General features: G+C 38.9%; 1 protein-coding gene across 4 annotated transcripts in view; it reads right to left on the reverse strand.

Annotated features, from left to right (window-relative positions):
• DENND2B (DENN domain containing 2B) overlaps positions 1–15007 on the reverse strand; it is a 1438653-nt gene that overhangs the window by 71787 nt on the left and 1351859 nt on the right. For all 4 annotated transcript variants that reach the window (XM_044082814.1, XM_044082812.1, XM_044082813.1 and 1 more), the window contains 2 exons: positions 8406–8583; positions 3026–3067 (listed from right to left, as the gene is read on the reverse strand). In XM_044082814.1, coding sequence (XP_043938749.1) covers positions 3026–3067; positions 8406–8583 — 220 coding nt within the window. The remainder of the gene's footprint in view (positions 1–3025; positions 3068–8405; positions 8584–15007) is intronic.

Below are 15007 nucleotides of genomic sequence, written 5' to 3' on the forward strand. Positions count from 1 at the left end.
AATTAATATCCATTCACAAAAGAAACGTGACATGAGTGCTGGTCTACATGGGGGTGTACAACTTGGGATGCAAAACTCTTAGGGATATGCTGAGAGACATGACATCTCACAAATGCAGGCAAATCTCTGGTCATTTGGGAAATTCTTCCTCCTGCAAGAATGATTCCCAGATACAAAGATATGCTAACTGGCTTCAACAATTGGATAAACAATTGATGTCCTACTTGGAGAATCCAGTATGAGTCAGCATAAGACAAGTTACTTGACAGCCCTACTTGCTTGCAAATGATGATCTGCACCCCTCACTGCAAGGCTTCTGCATATTGGTTAAAGCCTTTGATGCCCCCATAGCACCTTTTCTAGGCAGGGTCCAACTAAAAGACCTTTAAACATAACTAGCACTTCATATCCCAGGCAGGATTACATTAAGGTGCTTGATAGCACTTCAGATCTCAGACAGGATTACATTAAGGTGCTTGATAGCACTTCAGATCCCCGACAAAATTACATTAAGCTGCTTGATAGCACTTCAGATCCCAGACAGGATTACATTAAGGTGCTTGGCAGCACTTCAGATCCCGGACAGGATTACATTAAGGTGCTTGATAGCACTTCAGATCTCAGACAGGATTACATTAAGGTGCTTGATAGCACTTCAGATCTCAGACAGGATTACATTAAGGTGCTTGATAGCACTTCAGATCCCAGACAGGATTACATTAAGGTGCTAGATAGCACTTCAGATCCCAGACAGGATTACATTAAGGTGCTTGACAGCACTTCAGATCCCAGACAAGATTACATTAAGGTGCTTTATAGCACATCAGATGCCAGACAGGATTACATTAAGGTGCTTGACAGCACTTCAGATCCCAAACAGGATTACATTAAGGTGCTTGATAGCACTTCAGATCCCAGACAGGATTACATTAAGGTGCTTGATAGCACTTCAGATCTCAGACAGGATTACATTAAGGTGCTTGATAGCACTGCAGATCCCAGACAGGATTACATTAAGGTGCTTGATAGTACTTCAGATCCCAGACAGGATTACATTAAGGTGCTTGATAGCACATCAGATCCCAGACAGGATTACATTAAGGTGCTTGATAGCACTTCAGATCCCAGACGTGATTATATTAAGGTGCTTGATAGCACATCAGATCCCAGACAGGATTACATTAAGGTGCTTGATAGCACTTCAGATCCCAGACAGGATTACATTAAGGTGTTTGATAGCACATCAGATCCTAGACAGGATTACATTAAGGTGCTTGATAGCACTTCAGATCCCAGACAGGATTACATTAAGGTGCTTGACTTTGAGGCTTTACTGTATTTGTAATTATCTGTCCTGATGAATATAGTTTCTTTAAGTACCTCTTGTATCTCCTTCCCCAGTTAAGCAGGATCACAAACTAGCGACTTTCGCCATCAAAATCTCTAAACTTACTGAGACCAATAATTCAAGAATTTCAAATGTTTGCATCTCACAAAATTATGTCATAAGGTTTTAAAACTCACTTACAGCAGTATCACCCTAGACTTTGCTACAGCATGTAATTCAAAAAAGAGTTCTATGCCAACATAGGTAAATTTATACACCTGGCAGTCCCAATGAAATCTGAATATAAATGGAAATTGTAAACCAAACCAACCTTGTGGTCCACCAACATAAACAAACTCTACAATAAAAGAAAAAAAGACTCCATCGAGTATACAACAGGTCAAATGACCTTCATTATCAAGGATTACATCAGGAAAGTAACTAAAAACTTGAAAAATAGTATTAGGTCTACTAAAGCAACCCATGAACTTGGGCTGGCATCTGAAGCCAAGTACAATTACAAACACTTATTTAACTGCATCAGGAAATTAAAGTTAAGAAATAACACCCAACATTGTTCTGAACTTAGTCATAATGGCACCATCTAATTTGACCTCGAACACATTGCCAACATACAACCAAGCAAATTCAGTGTGAATTTTACCTCTGAGATGACCATTCAAAGCCCATTTATCCCCAATTCCTTCAGACATATCACTGTCACTAAATTATATGTACTTAAGGTGCTATCCAAGACTACAAATGCTTCTTCCATGGGTCCTGATAATATACCTGTCTGTTCACTAAACAGTACCAAGCAAGCCCTGGCAGTGCTACTCGTTAAACTGTTTAACCCAAGTTTAGCAACTGGATTTGTTCCTAAGGTTTGGCACACAGCTATAGTGATGCCATTTCACAAGGGTGGCCTCACCACTGACCCCCAGGAATTATAGGACCATCAGACTGATGATCATATTTCCAAAGCCATGGAAAATATTATAACTTACTTGAATAAAATATGATATTAAAAATCTTATCAGGTGAGGCCTGCAGTAGTTTGCCTTTGTCAAAGGTAGGTCCTGTCTAAAGAATCTGGTTAACTTAATTGAAAGGGTAACATAGGCTGTTGACAGCAGTCATGCTGTCCACACAGCATGGCACGATCTCCATTGCTACCATAATTAGTGAGCTTAATGTATTAAAAATAAAGTGGACAGCAAACTGGCTAAAACGCAGAGCTCAAATATTGCAAGTAGCAGTTGAGCTGTGGTCTTCCTCATGGCTGAGTTCTGGGTCCTCTGTTTAATTATTATTTATTTATTTATTGATATCTATTACAGGGAATGTCAGATTGGTAGGTGCCCATTTTCAATGGAGAGCTAAGGAATTTACTTTTCAGATTACCAGGTCATGAACAATGACCTCTGATTAACGAAGTTTGCAGATGTCTATAAGTGGAACACCATTGTCAAGTCCCCCTCTGATGCCCAGACCCTGCAACATGAACTTGTGCTTGTACATACCTGGTGTACTAATAACGGGCTCATATTAAATGCTAAAAAATGCTAAACCCTCACATTTTCATAATGCTGCCTGCTATTGGTTATAGGAAGGAACTGAATTTAAGACATTTCCATGCAACAGAATTTTACACGTAAGCTGCCTGTAAACTTATGAATTATAGTCATTCACACTCACCTGCCTTAGGAAGTGGTCAGATCCTAAGCTCACCATCAGGGCCTAAAGGAAATTAAACATATTACAGTAGTGAATCTCAACAATAAGCAATAAGACATCCTTGTCTTGATAAATAGCTGTTAACATATTTCATTTGAAATCTCTTCATACTGCAATGCGTGTTTTAAGGGAAAATGAATTATACATGTTTCAGTTATAAGCATATTATATAATATGGCATATTCTATCACACATCACAGTGTCATTCTGGTTTGGTTACAATATCATTTTAGCCATTTTAGAAAAACATTAAGCAGTGAAATCTTTGAAAATATCCAAAGGTGCTTGCCAGTTTGACATAGTTAGCAGAAATAATGCTGAAGCCTTTCTTATAATAAATTGTTGAAAAGATACTGAAATTACTTTTTAAAATCTAAGTTATACTCCTAGCTTCCCATGAACAGGTTTTATGTATTTCATTAAAGTTTTAGAAAAGGTAGCAGTTGTTTGGAATACAGAATACCAACAGTGTTCATCCATAAGAAAAGTTCCTAATTTACAAATGTTTGAGCAAAGAGAACTGCTGCACCTCAAAAAATAGTAACTCCAGAAGATGTTTATGTAATTCAAAAATAATAATAAAATTCCCCACTCAAGCTGATAGACTATCTGTAATTTAAATTTGTCTCTCCAGATCTTTGTAACACAGAATGCTGAACTAAGTCACATTTATCAACCAGATCAGTACATAAGATGGCTTAGATGATATTAGTGTATATACATTTTTAGTTTTTGAAAATAATAATACACAATCACAATGCTGTACCTGTAAGAGATGCTACCTCAAGGAGCTTGGTTTCACTTTGTTCCAAAGTTGGGGTGCTTTCTGTGTGGAGTATGTATATTCTGCCTGTATATTCACAGATTTTGTTAAAGTCTATTACAGGTGCTCAGGTACTAGTCGCTTGTGACACACCTGCTAGTTGTCATTTGCTCAAAAAAGCAAGTGCTAAAACTCCCATTTGCCCAATCTTCCATTCCTGCATATTGTGCTCAGTACCCAGTCATATATATTACATATCACTACCAGAACCTAAACCCTAAACCTAAAAACCCCATATGGTTCTTAATCTGATTCCCTGATCCTTCCAAACCTTAATCCTCCACACTCCTTCCCTAATCTTAAATTCACCATTCACTCCCTAACCCTGAAACTCCTTTCTTTCTCCATTGTTCTAAATCACCTTCCTGCTCCTTAATCCTAAAGCCCCCACTCCCTCCCCACAGCTGCTTGCCTGAACTCATATTCAAGTTCGAGCATGAGCAGTGCTCCCTCCTCATGGCTTTGAGTTCAAGTTCGAGCATGAGCAGTGCTCCCTCCTCATGGCTTTGAGTTTAAGTTCGAGCATGAGCCAGCTCCCTCCTCATGGCTTTGAGTTCAAGTGCGAGTGTGAGCAGTGCTCCCTCCTCATGGCTTTGAGTTTAAGTTCGAGCATGAGCAGTGCTCCCTTCTCATGGCTTTGAGTTCAAGTTCGAGCATGAACAGGGCTCTCTCCTCATGGATGTAAACTCAAGTTCGAGCATGAGGAGTGCTCCCTCCTCATGGCTGTGAGTTCAAGTTCGAGCATGAACAGTGCTCCCTCCTCATGGCTGTGAGCAGTAGACTATGGAGCTGCAAGAGGCATGAGTCCCTGTCTTTGAAACAGTGGGTTTCAAGTAAGTGGGACTGAAGTGCTTCTACTACAACAATTTGGTAGGATTCTGGTTTCTTCCAACATACCAAAAGTATACCAGCAGTTAACTGATAAAATAAACTTGCTGTACAAAGCTCAACCACTACTGTCTACAACTGAGCTTCTTTCTTTCCTATACGCCATTACAATTCATTTTCTATATAATGCATACATGATATATACAGTGTAAACAAAAACATTAGCTACTCTAATCATGTAATACATGACTGCTAAATCTTAAGATTTAATATATTCTTATATGTGTGTAACATACAAATTAATTGCTTATCTATTTGCTTTTTGTAAAATACAGATACAGCTGATTACATGCTCTGTTTGTAACCCAGGCTGAACTCAAAAATCAGAAAGAAAGATCAGCATTCTACCTCAGCTAACAAAGGGATCTACTACATGTGCTTGAGACACATGTCCTCACTGTCACTCTGTTTTTAGGCAAGTGCTCTAAATCACATTAAACTCTCTCCCTTAATATTAACTATTCTTACCAGAACCCCTATCCTAACCCTAAAGACTACAACCCTGTGTTTATCCTAAAGTTCTCCATCCCTCCCTATATATAAAATACCCTTCCCCTCCTTAACCTTCAAGTCCTGATTCCCATCCCATTCCATATTGCTCCATAAGTCTAAAATCTCCCTCTGCCTCCCATCCACAATCGCTCTATAAACCTAAAATCCCCACTCCCCCTCCACCACCTAACCATAAAGTTCCTATCTCATGCTAAACTTGAAATCCTCATCTCTCTCCCTAATCCTAAAGTCTCTGCTCCAATCCTTGTCCCCCTCTCTAAGCCTAAAAGCACTCCACGAGCTCCCGTTCCTCATTTACCTGGTCTGAGGTGAGCACTTGTTTAAGTCAATCTCCTAGGACATGGTGCAGTACATGTGTCACTGAACTCTCATTTGAGTTCAAGCATGAGCAACTGGTCAGACAGGGTTACAGCCATTCGAGTTCTTGACTGAGAGTTACTGGAATTTGAGCAGATGGGGCTTGAGCCACTGTAGATAGAGCACCCTTATCAAAGAAAAAGAAAATAAAACAAATAATAAATATGCATACATTATGCACATCCTTGTGCACTTGTGCTGCAGAAGGATAAAGAGGGTACTGGAAAATGAGTTAATGAAAGAATACTCTCCTATGCATAACCGTATTTAATGTGAGATTGAATATTGAGTATCTGTTTGGGTAAATAAGGAACATTTGTTTAATCTCTCCAAAACTAGTTACTTGTTTTCCCAGTTTTTGTTTCATGTTATTCTTTTGTAGTTTTTTTTTCTTTTAATCCAGATAACTGCTATGATATTAAGTGGACATCTTTTACCATAACCCAGAGAACTATTATCAAATCGGGAAGTTTTCAGGATGAGAACAAAAACAAATAAGACATATGAAGAACTGGTAAGAAGATATGTACAGTAAATATAAATAGCTGTCACACTGATAGACCTTTAGTACACAATGGAGATTACTGGCATTAGAGCTTTAGGCTGGCATAACCTAATTATGTGAATTCACATAAGAGAAAGGAAGAACATGTTAACTTACCTGACATAAATATATTAATTAATTTATTTACTTCTCTTGTTAATCTGGTAGATGCCACTAGCCCACTGGGCTTTTTAAAAGGAAACCTGAGGTGCCATTTATGCTGACTAGCAGAAGTCTGACCAGGACACCAATTACTTTCTTATACTTTTCATCATGTATGAAATTTCTTTGTTAGCATCATTAAAAAAGAAGCATACTTGCAAACTTTTTGTGGTCATAAACATAGCAAAGGCCAAGAATTAATTGTATACTGCATTATTTATTTGCTAAATACACAGTGCCTTAGAAAATGATAATTTGTTGGTCCCAAGACTCTCTTCTGATTTATTGCAGCTTTAACAAACACTAAGATTTATCAGCTATAAAATATAGAAACTTCAGGCAGCAATTATGGCTTTCTTCTTCAGCAGAGTTTCAACTTTGAAAATGCCTTGCCTGTTTATACCTCACTTTGTCATAGACTGCAGTCAGCTGGGGGAGAGGTCGATAGTATAGATAGGGCAGAGATTAGGAAGGGTATTTAGTTTTGGGGGGATGAGAGTTTTAGGGTTAGGGAACAGGAAAATAGTTGTAGGACTGGGAAGAAGGAAGGGAGATTTACAGTAAGGGAGTGGAAAGAGAGTCTTATTTTAAGGGAGCAGGAGGGGAGTTGTAGTGTTAGGGAGTGATTCAGTAATTTAAATTTAGGACCAGGATGGAGTTTTAGGGTAAGGGAACAAATTCTCCAGTTAGGATTAGAATTAAGGCTTATTTGGATGTCAGGAGGGCTAAGTAGTTGCTGGTGGTTGGGCTAGTAGGAATTAGGGCACATGCTTTTTCGAGCAAGTGGCAGCGAGCAAGTGTGTTGCGGCCTACTAATATGCAAGCACTTATAGCAGACCCCTCAAAAACTTAATATACTTAAAATGAAAAATAAAATTGTATGCAAAAAAATAAAAAAAAAAATCAATAAATAAAACAAGGCACTCTTTGGCCTTGGAAACATTTAATAAATAGTGTCATTAGAACTTCACATTCTTTCAGTTTTAATAAGCAAATGAAGTGCTGTACGTAGGAGAAATCACACCACTTACACTTTGTGCAGTTTATACTTAGTAATGCATAACTTCTGATATTGATCATATTGCAAATACCAATAGCAGGATGTGTATGGAGTTGCCAGTTTCCATCCAAAAGTAGAGCAAATAGATACCCTAGCAGACTAGGTTGCCACATATTTGGTAACTCCTTCTTGTCTTCATTTATTTTAATTTTTCTTTTGTACATTGTTGGCCAGTCTGCACTGTAGGGCAAATCACTAAAAGCTCAGAATGTTGATACTTTATTGTTATCAGGATTTGGGATGAGTTTCCTATAAATGAATATCATTAACTATACTGAGTATAACTGCTTAAGTTGCCAAAACGTCAGTGATGCATGTATTCCCATAACTGTACCCTCTGGATATTTTTAACATACAAACACTGAGGCCCTTTGTTACCCTGCCATGTTTGTAAAGTGACTCCTATTTGCATGTCAGTTTCATATTACACAAATAAGACATGGCACAATCAAAAATGTGCCATTTGTTAATTGTTTTGTGTTACCCATTGTATTTTTTTTTCCTAAACTGAGAATTTCACACTGAGTACACATTCTCTTTGAACAGTGCATTAGAATTTTCTGGTATATAAAATTTAATTGACTATGCTTTTCGTTAATGTACCTAATCAGTTCTCACTGTTCAAACCACTAATTAGAAACCCAGAAGATTTAAATGTGTTAACAATCAGTGTTCTTTACTGCTGCTTCATTATGTCCAGAGTTTTTCATTGGCTTAATAATTCAAATGAGGTCTTCCAAATCAGCATTTCTGTACACTAAAAAGTATACTACAAAGGCTAGAATATTCTAATATATTTTCTTAGATACATGGGAATGGGATACTGAATTTATTAATCTTTGAAAAATGCAGCCTGTGCTTTAAAAACATAAACAGCCCATACACACACAATAGTTGGAGAAAACTGATGTCTGACAAATTAATTTGTGTAGTTTCAGCTGTACTGCGAATGAATAAGAAGCCTGATTAATCCAGATTTAAGTAGAGTGCATACCTCTTCCACAGGAAGCTCTTTCAGTTTGGGTAGAGAGCTGGAAAGCAAACCAACCAAGAATGGTGTAGGACAGCAGACGATATCGATCATGGAGGAGGGCAGTACTGGGATAAAAGTGTGCTGCCAGGAGAACGGGTACAGGAGGGCAACCACAGCATGGGCACAGCTCGACAGAGTGCTGCAAAAGAATGAACCAATCAAGCAATCAGTCAGAAAATATGATCAATCAGTAAAGTGAAGAGGGAGGTGACAAGCCATGGAAACATTACCAATCCACTTCTGTGCACTGACTTACTGACTTTTACATCTCCTATTCATTTGTCCTAAATTGCCAAGTGTCCTACGAAGTGCTGAAAGGTTATGTTGTAGATTTTCATCTGATGGTATAACCCTTTTGAACATCATGACATGTAGAAGTTTCAGACACAGTCTACCAGAACAGTAGTATATGGCTTTTTGTAAACTAGAAAAATACAATTTCTGAAAAGGATTGCCATGCACACACTTCTCAAATAAGTACATACTTCTCATCATCTTGGTATAAGATATCCGGGCAAAGCCAAAAATAATGAATTCACAAATGCCCAAAACTGGGGTCATACTTTAAACATTGCTCTTACAAACTTAGAAAGTTGCTAGAATAACAGGCTTTGTGTTCACATGCATTTTTATGAAGGACAGGAAGTCTGAAACTCAAATGTCTGTTATTATTCAGTGATTTCAGTCCTCAATGATTTACCAGAAAATTACAAATTTGATGAGGAACAGATTGAACATGTGAGTCAAAAATATGGACATTCTGTGAAAATCTGGACAGCTTTGAAGTATGAATAAGTACCATAAATACATTTAATGATTAAAATTAAAGTAGCACTTAAAAGATTTGTAGAATTTGAGTTTAAGGTAATATGTCTTATTAGAGAAAAATGTTTATTCCAATGCATGTTCATCCAAGTGCCTTAAAATTCCCATTTATTAACTGTCATTCTGATATTCACATTTTGTGACTTGCATACTTCCACTATCCTTAAAAATTATCCTCTTGAAGCATAGATCAGATCAAGCCAACCATCCACCTAAATGCCTAAATTCACTGTTGACTGCCACTGCGCGCACGCGTGTGTGTGTATGTATATATATATATATATATGTATATATATATATATATATATATATATATATATATATATATATGGATCTAAGATGTTTGCTCAAGTGAGCAAACGTCCAAATCTGTAATAACCGAACACACTTTAATGAAAGCGCTTTTATCAAAAAAGGCTTTCGTTAAAGTGTGTTACAAAAAAAAAAAATAAAACACTACATTTACATTTTAGCAGGGGGGCTTTGCCCACCTGAACCCCCCATGTGGGGAGCTGTGCCCCCCCACACCACCCTACTTTAATATTCTCCCTCCGAGACCACACTACAGTGGGGAAAAGGGAAATTTCCCTTACCCGCACCGTAGTACAGCCTTGGCAATAGGCATACTTATGCGAAAGTGCTTCTTCGGTGAAAAGCACTTTTTCATAAGTATGCCCAGCAGTTTGGGTTTCGGTCATTTGCTCACTTGAGCAAACGTCCTAGATCCATATATATATATATATATATATATATATATATATATATATATATATATATATATATATATATATATATCCCCACACATATGAGCATGACATCACCTTGTAACACATTATGAAGTAACAACATATTCTCTCTTAATGTTATAAATTGTAAGGTGGATAAAGTTGCTAGCTTAGTAGAATTTCAAAGTATTATTTGAATCAATATCTATCATTAAACCTATAGTACATGGAACAAAGCAATTATGGTAAGAATTTAGGAAAAAGACAGATTTGTTAAGCACCCCCTCTGACCCAGGGAAGGTACTTTGTTAAGCACCTCCCCTTGTAGGAAGTTTCTAGAGGTTAATGTGGGTGTATATTAGTTTAGGGATTACTGTCTGCTTCTACTATCAGAGACATGGGGCCAGACAATAGATCTATTTCTGGTTTTCCATCCATTGGTCAAGATTTCACTTAAATAGGGTTAAGGATGGACTCTGCTTCACTTGGATATGGAATCTATTCCAGAGCATGGAGATCCTCTGAGACACATATCTGTCTTGCCAACGTGTATTATTTATGTCACAAGCAAAATTTAAATCCTTAGATCTAGCGGCTCTGATGTTCATTTTATGGATATGCAAAAGGTCCATTAGAACTGGATCTGAGGATGTCTGGTATGTCAGACATAGATTGCCTCTCAGTAACCTATAGGATACAGGGTATAGAGACAGGACGTGAAGGACATCTGTATAGGGCAAAGTGTTTATACCATGGATTTTCCTGGTAAGGAACCTTGGTGGGTGTTCCAAATGTTGCATACATATTTGGTCAGGTACATGCTGAAGGGGACATTATACTCAATGATGGGTCTAATAAGGGCCAAATAAAGTGAACTATGACTTCCTTAGACCTGGATACCATGCCCTTACTTATAAGTTGGGAGATACAGACTAATTTTCTAACTACCTTGGCCAAATGTTGGTCAAAGGTCACATTGCTGTTTACATATATTCCCAGATCCCTGACTACTTGGTCATCTCTTAGGGTGTATTATTGATAGAGTTTTTAGCCTGGGTGGCAGTTTTCCTAAAAGGCACTATATTGCATTTCTTGGCATTGAGTTTTATTCTATAACTTTGGCACAAGTTATTTGTCTGTGTTAGACCCTCTTGTAAGATGTTTGTGTCATGGAGGAACTCTATGATAGCTTCCAATCTGCAGTCATCTGTGTACTTGGAAAACCAAAGGCCCTTTACATTAACCTTTACCTCTGAGAGTAGATGCCAAATAGGAATGGTCCTAGCACAGAGCCCTGAGGTACCTTGCTGGTGACCAGTCTTTTGGTGGAGGTGGTATCACCAGTCATGACTGGGTCATGTCTGTGAGCTAGCTGGCAATCCAGTGAGTTACATAGGGGTTAATGTCCAGTTTACTGAGTCTGTCAACTATACGTGAGTGGGATATTCTATAGAAAACCTCTGCCAGAGTGAGGCCCCACTGAGCTTTGTTAAGCTTTAATCTCATGGTGCACCAATGACAGTAGCCAACACCGAACAGCATCAGAAGTATTTTCACAGCTGTAAAATCTGCTTCACTGCCTCTTTGTCTCACCCAGATGTGCACATACACACACACACAAAATGTGACAGACTGAAGCATCTAAGAGGTGCACTGAACTTCTGGCCACTGTCTATGTGTCAAAACTAATTATTTTGTGGCTTGAAAAACTGTAAAACACTATGCATTCCTATTTTTTCTGTATGTAATAGTACAACAGAGCAGTTAAAACTCAATATAACACAAAGAAATATGATAAAGTTTATCTGCTGATAGCTTAGTTGTTATATGTTCTTGATATGGATATATATATTCACCCCTTTTGAGTTTACATTCTTGTCTTAAACACATAACATGGTTATGATCCGATATCCAATCAAAGCTACAGTGGTCACAGATCTAGGTATGCACATAGACAGTAGTCATACCTTTGAACACCACATGGTCACAGTGGCGAGGGAATCCTTTTATATTGTGAAACTTATAAGTAAGGACAATGGCATCTAGGTCAAAAGAGGTCATTACCCCACTGTACTTTGCCCTTATCAGACCAATCATAGAGTACAATGCTCCCTTTGTTATGTATCTATGTATCTGACCATATCCAGCCTGACATCAGAGGTTCCTTACAAAAAGAACAGAAGGGGTAACAAACCTGCCTTACACACAGTGCATTAATGCACTTTCCATCTACTCAGTCTCCTACGGATTGCTGAGTAATGATCTATGCCTGGCTTACAGGGTAACCAAACTCCACAGCTATGAATTTCCTGCATATTTATAAATCAAGAAGTACCAGAAATACAAGGTCTAAGGATGTGAATTTTGTCTGTGACTTAAAAAGAATGTGCTGGAGAGACAGATATATCTGCCAGCAACTGCCCCTCCTATGGAACAGGCTTCCCATCAGTGTGAAGTTGAGTTTGTCAGTTACCCAATTTAAGTGTAACCTGGATCAGTGGATGGGGAACAGGACATTTACACCTGGCCTGGCACCCATGTCCCTTATGGACAGAGGTAGCTTATAAATGCTTGGCCCTCAATGTCCTATTTTAATATAGGACATCATTATTCTTTCAGGAAGGCTTTGAAAGCCCCGCCCCGGTTGTTAGCCTACTAAGAATCTATGAATCTTTGATCTTCGTGCTTTTGAGTCAAGTATCAGTAAAGAATACGACAAATCATACTGTATAAGCAACGCTACCATCTAGTGGACACACTTGATATATCATTGAAATGTTGGTGAAAATTACCAATATCCTTTTCTTAATTGCTCAGATTTATGAGGAAGAACATCATTCTTAGCAGTTTGTCACAGGGGTATATCGTTTGACCCTAGGAATAGTCTAGTACAATTCAAGTGTGCTTTCCTAAAACAAATGTAAAACAAAGTGACATTAAACTAATGTGTGGAACAGTTGGTGTGTGACTAGTATGTAATACCAGTGATATGGACACCTAAAAGTACATGTGAATAGGCTAAATATAAAATAAAGTGAATACCATACCGAGAAATGCTCTAGACATGTCTTTGGAATGTGGGAGGAAACCAGGGCACCTGGAAGAAACCCATGCAGACTCAGGAAGGACATGCAGACTCTGCACAGAAGGCAGCTGAGAATTGTACCAGAGAGACTCTTCCTGTGAGGTGACAATGCTACCCACTGCACCACTCAGAACTTTGCACCAGTCTTCATGAAATTTAAGAGTCAATGATAAGATTGTCATTAATACCTAGAAGCCTGAATGCATAACTCTCAACTATCCCTGATATTTCAGAATGTTTCAGATTTTTTTCATGATTCCCCCACATCTTATATTCAATTTTTGATTTCTGGTAAATTGCTGAGGACTGTAGTCAGTTAATAATAGCAGATAATGGAGTTTCCTACTTTTTATTGCTCAAAAACTGATGCTAAACATGCTGTTCTACTAACTTCTTAAACTAATTAAAGTAATATTTTAAAAAAGTTCCAAATTTTGGATGTTTGTAACCACCCCCCCCCCCCCCCCCCCACACACACACACACACACACACACACACACACACACACACACACACACACACACACACACACACACACACACACACACACATACTACTCTTGGCTTTGTCCAGAATTATTTTGTAAAGAAGTTGGGAGGCATGCCTGATTGTGCTACAGAGTTTATGCTTTCTTTTACTTGGCTGGGACGCAGAAATCCATGTGCAGTAAGCAGCATTTCTCCTAGTGTCTGATAGTGTGCAGTAAGGAGCATTCCTCCTTATGCATGACAGTGTGCAGTATGGAGCATTCCTCCTTGTGCATGACACTGTGCAGTAAGGAGCATTCCTCCTTATGCACGACAGTGTGCAGTAAGGAACATTCCTCCTTGTGCATGACAGTGTGCAGTAAGGAGCATTCCTCCTTGTGCATGACAGTGTGCAGCAAGGAGCATTCTTCCTTGTGCATGGTAGTGTGTAATAAAGAGCAATCCTCCTAGTGCATGACACTGTGCAGTAAGGAGCCTTCCTCCTTGTACATGACAGTGTGCAGTAAGGAGCATTCCTCCTTATGCATGACAGTGTGCAGTAAGGAGCATTCCTCCTTGTGCATGACAGTGTGCAGTAAGAAGCATTCCTCCTTGTGCATGACACTGCGCAGTAAGGAGCATTCTGCTTGTGCATGACACTGTGCAGTAAGGAACATTCCTCCTCGTGCATGATAGTGTGTAATGAAGAGCAATACTCCTAGTGCATGACACTGTGCAGTAAGGAGCATTTCTCCTTGTACATGACAGTGTGCAGTAAGGAGCATTCCTCCTCGTGCATGATAGTGTGTAATGAAGAGCAATACTCCTACTGCATGACACTGTGCAGTAAGGAGCATTTCTCCTTGTACATGACAGTGTGCAGTAAGGAGCATTCCTCCTTATGCATGACAGTGTGCAGTAAGGAGCATTCCTCCTTGTGCATGACAGTGTGCAGTAAGAAGCATTCCTCCTTGTGCATGACACTGTGCAGCAAGGAGCATTCTCCTTGTGCATGACACTGTGCAGTAAGGAGCATTCCTCCTTGTGCATGACACTGTGCAGTAAGGAGCATTCTCCTTGTGCATGACAATGTGCAGTAAGGAGCATTCCTCCTTGTGCATGACAGTGTGCAGTAAGAAGCATTCCTCCTTGTGCATAACACTGTGCAGTAAGGAGCATTCCTCCTTGTGCATGATAGTGTGTAATAAAGAGCAATCCTCCTAGTGCATGACACTGTGCAGTAAGGAGCATCCCTCCTTGTGCATGGTAGTGTGTAATAAAGAGCAATCATCCTAGTGCATGACACTGTGCAGTAAGGAGCATTCCTCCTTGTGCATGATAGTGTGTAATAAAGAGCAATCCTCCTTGTGCATGACACTGTGCAATAAGGAGCATTCCTCCTTGTACATGACAGTGTGCAGTAAGGAGCATTCCTCCTTATGCATGACAGTGTGCAGTAAG

Source organism: Protopterus annectens, chromosome 9.part0, assembly GCF_019279795.1.
Source record: "Protopterus annectens isolate FY-2018-M chromosome 9.part0, PAN1.0, whole genome shotgun sequence".
In the NCBI taxonomy this organism is placed as follows: domain Eukaryota; kingdom Metazoa; phylum Chordata; order Ceratodontiformes; family Protopteridae; genus Protopterus; species Protopterus annectens.